The 7,693-nt window shown below is 33.8% G+C and overlaps 2 protein-coding genes across 3 annotated transcripts in view; one reads left to right on the top strand and one right to left on the bottom strand.

The window, feature by feature from the left end:
- Positions 1 to 2,521, top strand: part of LOC107635152 — a 2,967-nt gene extending 446 nt beyond the window's left edge. Inside the window, exons 2-5 of one of the 2 annotated variants that reach the window (XM_016338531.2) lie at positions 751 to 1,004; positions 1,181 to 1,261; positions 1,702 to 2,052; positions 2,182 to 2,521. In XM_016338531.2, coding sequence (XP_016194017.1) covers positions 751 to 1,004; positions 1,181 to 1,261; positions 1,702 to 2,052; positions 2,182 to 2,283 — 788 coding nt within the window. In that variant the 3' untranslated portion in view covers positions 2,284 to 2,521. The remainder of the gene's footprint in view (positions 1 to 750; positions 1,005 to 1,180; positions 1,262 to 1,701; positions 2,053 to 2,181) is intronic. The other variant, XM_016338532.2, reaches the window with a different exon arrangement.
- Positions 2,493 to 7,073, bottom strand: LOC107635153 (aspartic proteinase-like protein 2). The gene is made up of 10 exons (XM_016338533.2): positions 6,634 to 7,073; positions 5,472 to 5,604; positions 5,082 to 5,332; positions 4,572 to 4,799; positions 3,823 to 3,985; positions 3,682 to 3,755; positions 3,483 to 3,570; positions 3,302 to 3,374; positions 2,997 to 3,068; positions 2,493 to 2,798 (listed from the first exon to the last, which is right to left on the bottom strand). The coding sequence occupies exons 1-10, from the start codon at positions 6,843 to 6,845 to the stop codon at positions 2,653 to 2,655; spliced, it is 1,440 nt and encodes a 479-aa protein (XP_016194019.1). The 5' UTR covers positions 6,846 to 7,073; the 3' UTR covers positions 2,493 to 2,652.

Here is a 7,693-nt window from a genome sequence, read left to right on the forward strand (position 1 = left end):
CAAATATACATTAGCATATTTAAATATTTTTATAACGGTAAGGATGTGATTATAAATTTAAAATGGGTGTAGGAGTCTAATAAAAAAATTTAAGATATAAAAATTCAATTATAAATTTGATGAAACTATATACATTAACAGGATAATTTAACCTATTAGAAGTTCGTTTCTTATTTCATGTTTACTTGGTTTATTGTTTAGGGTATATTTTTGTTAAGTTGATAGGATAATTATTAATACGTTGTTGTAGTTACAAATTGAAAGAGTGAAAACATGTTATGGTGAGATATAACTGAACTATGTAAAATAAATAAATAAGTAATATTAACAGTCTATCAAAGTAAATGCTATATTTTGTATGTATCAAAATCAAGTAACAGATAGATTCCATAAAAACCAACTTGGGTTGGTCGAGTAGTCAGCTCACTCGTCCCTTAAGCAAGTGTCGAGGGTTCGAAACCCGCCTTGTGCATGCAGCAATCCATTGGCCAATGGCAGACCCTTAAATGGAACTCAGATCCGTGGCAGATTAATCTTTGACCTGTCGGGTCGTGAGATATGGTTTGGGAAACAAAAAAAAAAAGATAGATTCCATAAAAATGATAGTTTGATGGTTGGATTAACTAGAGTTATTACATAAATTTAGTTATATAATAAGTGACAACGTGTACTTAAATTTTAATGGCAACAAAATGTTACAAGTAAATCCATATTCTTAGAAGTTATATGAATTAATGTGATACATGGTAGGTGGTAACTGTGTTGCAGTTTCCAATGATGCTGATAGGAGTAGTGAAGTCTCTTCTGATAGCAAAATGGAAACACTAAATACAGAAGCTGATAAGATTGTTGATGGCATGGACTTTGGTGAACTCTGCAATGAGTTTGAGTGCATCAGCAGTCCCTTGGTTGAGTCCACAGCGAGACAGCTGGCGCGCGACATACTCGAGCTGCGCGAGGGAAATCGAGCACTTGCCACCTTTGCTGTCTCTGTCAAATACAAGGTAAACTTTATATGACTTCAATTGTTCAATTTGTATATATATTCATCAAGAGAAGTGTTAGTCCTTTTGGCTAAGATCATGATAATGTTAATGTCTTATATTTTTAATTACTTGCCTAAAGGCATGATTGATGATGACAAAGTGTCATGGCGTCGTTTGATCAATGTATATTACAGGATCCTGTGAGGAGTTTTACCGGTCGCGAAAAGTACAATAGACCGTTATGGGCAACCGGCGCGTTAGACAAACCATCAGTGGTGGGTATAGATAATAACCTGTTCTTCCTTCTCATCCTATAGATCATAAAGTAATTGTTATAATTTTGAGTGGAAAAGTTTTTAATTTTTTTGTTTTCTTGTTATCCAAGAAATCCATAAGCTAAGCTATTAACTGGTTTCTGTGTTTAGCTTTAATGTCTTCAATTTTGACACTCATTCCCTTCTCAATTAGTACCTTTTGTTGAAGAAGAATTAAATTAGAGTTTAACCATTATGCACTGAAAGTGTAAAAGAATTTCGAGCTCATCCAGATAAATTTTCGAGTTTGCAAGACTTAAAATCGACGAACACTTTTGCAGTTGTGGCAAGAATTGAATAGATATCTGTCTAAACTACTTTTTAACTGACAATACATACAAATTCAAGTTCATTCCCAAAGATTGAAAGGATTAGCATCTTAAAGCTCTGTTTGGTTACAGAGTGTGCAGGAAATGGTAATGCTATCAACCAGTATTTTAAGAATCAAGTGGACAATAAGAGGCAAGCCTAAATCTTTGATTGGTGGAGTAGGAGGTGATCTTATTCTTAGGATCACTTCCAAATTCACTCTTAACCAAATCAGTGGTCAAGTCATTCAGCATGAGGAATTCTGGGATTTATCAGCTTCATCCGCGGGTGCTCAAGCATTTTTCTGGACGTCACGTGCTCTGTTTGCGACCGCAGAATCTGTCAAAGACTTGGCCGATGGCGCCAAGGATCTGAGCAGTAAATTCTCAACCAAGAAAGAGAACTTGGAGAGTTATCCAGATCCCTCTGGTGATCCAACCAAGGTGAGTTTCCTTTTTTCACAAGAATCCTATTCTTCATCCTGCCTAGATTTTATTTTCCTTAATCATATAAGGTCATTTTCTTGTATGAATTGATTGTTGCTGTGCTTTTTTTCTTCTTTTTCAATTCAGTTCTTCCAGAGGGATGACGGCTTTCAACAAGACGCATACCAGATCGCGCTACTTCTGGCGGTTATTTATTTTGTAGTACAGTTTCTAAGAACAACTCTGTAAATCTTACCTCCCTTGTTATCTTCATGAAGGTCTATATATCACTTCAAAGTGTGATTAATTATCAGCATATATAGTCAGACACAATGTTGTTTTGTAAGAGCTATAAATTTCTCATTACTCAAAAAAAATAAATCAATGTAAAGTTTGATTAATTGTGAGCTTATAGAATATAAGCAAAAATGATGTTGTAACTATAATAATGTCTTTTCTGAATGGGAAAAAAGAGACTATTTTGTATTAAAGACTAAGAGAGTTTGTCCCTTTCTAATTGCCATTTCAACTATGAGAGAAATGATTAGATTATCAATTATCAAAGTAAAAGGCAACTTGAGCCATGACACCCCCCATATACATGATATACATGACTATTTAAAAATTGTTGAGCAAGGCAAGAATCATTAAGGAGAATGCCAAGATTCTTCCAATTAAAATGGAGGAAGCTGAACTAATATTGTGTGCACCAACTGTATATACAGCTCCAGTTGTTTCATCCTTCACTTTAATGCTGCTAGAGCCTATGGAAAACAACAAAGGAAATGGTGTTTGAAAAATAATCAGATTCCAGCTTCTTTTGCAGAAATTGAAATAAGGTAGCTTCTCAGATAAATCTATTTTCAATATTCAAGTTACAAACTTTTGTTCTAGGTTATGAAAAGACATAAATGGGGTTGGATTAAACCATATATATGAAAGGCTATATACTAGGTACTCACAGTTATAATCAGTCCATCCAATGAGCATGTTTTCAGCATCATATACAACTAACTTGTTTGACAGCACCAAATCTGCAATTGGTTAAAAAAAGAGTTAGTAAATGATATAGCCATCTGCATTCTAAGACTATGATGTTTGGGAGCTCCGCGAAGACGAGAGCACTGCTCCCAAACAAGGCCTAAAGGTTAAATGGCTAACATATATTAGAAATAGTTAAATGAAGGGTCATGTCTCTTGCAAACTTAAACACCAAGTAAGAGGCAACATGATTAAATTATAAATGAAGTTTAATCCTAAGTCTTACCTCCTAGAAGAAATGTGTCCTTTGAACTCTTGCTTGGAGCACTCCTCTGCCAGCCAATACACCGCATATCATCCTGGTGTTCAAAGAATACAAAAATAAGTTTTCGGATTACAGGCGCATACCGGTGCAGGCAATAATAACTTAAAAATGTCGGATTGGAAGCACGTTAAAAAACACTCACTTTAAAAGGGAAGAGGTAATCGCGAGGATAAACTGGCAGCGAAATTCCATCAAAATGGAACTTGACAATAGGAAATCCATCATCAACACTGCAAAATTAAAATGGTCAACTAGAGAAGAGAAGAGTTGAGTTGCATATTTATGATAATGTAAAGCATACCAAGTAAAATGAAGTAAAAATAAATAATTAAATAACTTACTTGCCCTCATAACTGAAACAAGTAAATTGTTGCTCAATAGTAACTAACTTCAGATCAGGCTGCTTATCCAAAATCTATTACAAAGGAAAAATGTCAGCATCCATGTTTGAATGAACTAAAAACTGATTCTCCAATGTTTACCTTTTTCATTAGCTGCTCATAGGCGGCGGATGGAAGATAAGCCAATGTTGTACCACTATCTATGACTGTTCCCCTCCCATTTCCAGAACCAAATATGTCTAAAGGAAGAGATAGAGATTCTTCACCAACCTCCAAGTCTTTCAAAATTATATTGTAGTGTACCCTATGATAATAGTAAATAGGTTATAAAATAATTTATAACAATATGAAGGAACATATCTTGGAGCATATGCTAGAGAGATTGCACCTAAAGATTTTGTATTCATGCTTCATTTCATTTGTATAGTATAACTATAAATTATTTGCAATATTGGTTTTCCAATATGTGAAATTCATTAGTATGTTTTCTCAGAATCTATGAACTTGCCCAAATGTGAATTTTTATTACTGATAAAGACATTTCCGAAAGTAGACAGTGCTACTTTTCGAAATAATTGCCTATTTGGACAAAGTAAATAAGTAACACATTAAAAAGTAAAAACTCAATCTATCCGCACTACTACCTTGTCTGTATTTTGATAGTTATTTTGAAACGGAAGTCCTAGAGAGTTAACAATTCGAACGCCGATCAGATAGCAATGACAGAATCCAGTTACGTTTTCAGAAACATAACTGTTAGGAAAATCACACATGCTTGCTTCTCTTGAAATTAAAAGGCAGTGGCCTTATCATCAAATGGATACCATTATATTCTAACAACAAAACAAATCAAATAAACTTAAAACATAAAGCTAAGGTTCTGCACTTACATCCCTGTTCGCAAGTTAGTCATATTAATTTTTGGCTCCACCACTTCTCCTATGGCAAATATTCCACCTCCGCTAACAGTGTCAAGACAGTGCGAAACTATTTTTTTCGCCTTTCCAGCTGCAGCAAGCTGTGAAAGCACAGAAGTACTTGCCTGTCCAAAGCCCATGATTCCACTAAGGCTTCCATCGCCATTCGAATCCAATGTTCCGGCTTGGTTTACACCACACCTGTCAGCAAGAGAATACTCAGGAAGATGCATTACATAGAAAAAGAACCAATTGGTGAGTATAAAACAATAAACACCAAAACATAAAAACTGTAAAGCACTTGGATACAGGGCAAGGTTCAATCAATTTGCTAACATTCCCCTACAAATAAACTAAGTAGTTCTATTTTTTGTTACTTCAAAATTAATCAACTAAGATAGTGATAGAGATAGACTCAATTGAACTCATACTTGTGATTTGGTACACTCCCTACCCAAACTCTGTACTAATATTTATACTCACCCGAAATACACACTGCTATTCGCGAATGATGTATTGAGGTCAGCATCAACAAGGTTATATGTCAATAGATCCTTTACATACATCCCAGCAGTCGTACCTCCATCGCCATATTGTATGTTGTATGGGCAGAACTTGCTTACCTGGCAAGCTGGAGCTCGACCAGGTAGCGTTGTGGCATTGCAAAATTCGTCGTCACACATAACAATAGATGAGGTGTTGGAGGCAGCTGGGTCGTAGAGGTTTAACTCCACCTGTAGCACAATAACATACTCAGAGATCACTCCAATAACACTTGTATTACTTTCTTGGTGGGCAAGGTAATGAATGATCTATTTTCGACAAAACATCAAAAAGGCACAAAACATGAATCAGTAAAGTGTAGATACATACACCCTTAATAGAACTTCTTGTAGCACATGATGAGCAGCCAGAACAAGTCACCCATAGAAGGTCACTTCCAGTATCAACTTGCACCCAGTAATCAGTACCAGGAGTGCCGAGCTTGATTTTCGTGTAATAAAGCCTAAAATCGAAACAAGAACAGAACATTAAGCATCTTCATGAAAATTGTTGGGCAATGTCATCCCTCCACATTGGAAAAATCATGACAAACTAGTCTTATTTGTAATGGTGTGAGGGACAAACCTATCCAACGAAGGACCAAGTCTCAAGTCCTTTTAGTGCATGTTTGGGCGCCATTATTTTGTTAAAAAAAGATCTTTTTTTAATGAAAAAAGATCTTTTTTTATTTTTTAACGTGTTTGGCAAATTTCTAGTAGTAAAAGTAAAAGTACTAGTAAAATAAAAAAAAGATCTTTTTTGAGAAGCTGTAATTTACATCTTTTTTTAAAAGATCTTTTTTCCTTAAAAAAAAGATGTTTTTCATGTAATAAATAAACAAAAAAGTACTTTTATATTATTATACCCAAACATAATTGATTGATAAAAAGACCTTTTTACATGAGATATCCAAACATAAAATTACTTTTACTTCTCTATAAGATCTTTTAAAAAAAAATAACTCGAAAAAAGATCTTTTTTTAAAAGCTCACCCAAACAAGTCCTTAGTCAACAATATTGGGGGATTTTCTCAAAAGAGTAGTACCCCAACAAGTCCTGAAAATTTTTCTTGAAAGACGAATAGATACTGAGGAATCTTAACTACTAAATAGGCCTCCTAAGATTTTTAACTTTGCACATGTTATGTTCATTCATCAAAACCCCAGTCAAATTGATATGAATACTAACGGAGAGAGACCTAATATGTCTAACCTCACTAATTCTTCAGTGACTTATTTGGTGATTAAAATTTATCAAGGGCAAACTTATATCATACCTATGGCTACAATATCTATCATGCCTATGCTTAAGTCCTTGGTGAATGGTGAGCATTATAATGATAAGTAAAGAAAAGGTGACAACTCAGGAATAAGCTAATAGTTAAGAATTCTAAGATGATTTGATATATTTCTAAGGATTCTAAACTATCAACTTGGATAACTGCATGTGAGGTTTCGCGGAAGAAAAATTATGAAAAGGAAGAGAAACAAACCCGACAGAATTAGGGAGGCCAGTGCCACCAAGGTTGATATCAACAGCAGATAAGAGTCTACCATGGCGAAGAGAATCATGATTCTTGATTGCACTCAAACTGGTAACAGGGCCTTTGAATTTTCGTTCAACGGGAAACACAAACTTTGCATTGGCCATGCAACACGCTTCCCATAACACCATTCCCACAAAAATCAATCCTTTTATATCCATTCTTGTGGGAATGGCAATTTTGACATAAACAAGAAAGAAAGAACAAGACTTTAACACTGAAATTCAATTCTTTCGATCAATGTCGAGTTGGGTTGTGACCATAGGCAATCGACCCCCAGTTGGCTGAAGAACACAAGGGTCGGTTGCAAGAAGAAGAAGCTAAGAAGGAAGAAGAAAAGTGAAGAAACAAATAATAGAAAACACAAAAAGGAAGAGATTGAAAATGAACGAGAGAGCGAGAGGGAAACTCGCGAATTCTACCGCACAGAACATGTTTTTTCCACTTACGTTGGTTTTATTATGTTTTTAGAAATTTGCTATACAACGTTCGTGTCTTGTTCTTTCAAAATTCCATCCATTTCTCTTCTTTTTCCTATCAATGTACTACTGCTATTTTTCAAGTACATGACTAAAAAGTAAGTTAATAATATTTTGAAGGTAAAAATTGTCTGAGACATTGCTCTGTAATTTTTGGAGTAGTATACTAATAATATTTTTTTTGTATTTTTAATAAAAAAATAATTTTAAAGTATAATTTTGATATATTAATTTTTTATACAATTATTTAATCACATAATATTTTAAGTAGTGGGTAATTTTAAAATAAGTTATTTTGTCTATGTAATAATACATGATTAGTTATTTATATAATTTTTTTTATAATGATAATATATGAAAATTAAAATCTTAATTTTAATATACTATCAGATTAAGTTTTATATGTGTATTATCATGTCAGTAAAAATAATTATTATGATCCTTAAACATCGTTATATTATTTTACAACGAGTATATTTTAGTATTTTTATTAACCAATTTTTAAGAAATACTATGTAATCAATTATTCA

Source organism: Arachis ipaensis, chromosome B04 (assembly GCF_000816755.2).
Source record: "Arachis ipaensis cultivar K30076 chromosome B04, Araip1.1, whole genome shotgun sequence".
In the NCBI taxonomy this organism is placed as follows: Eukaryota; Viridiplantae; Streptophyta; class Magnoliopsida; order Fabales; family Fabaceae; genus Arachis; species Arachis ipaensis.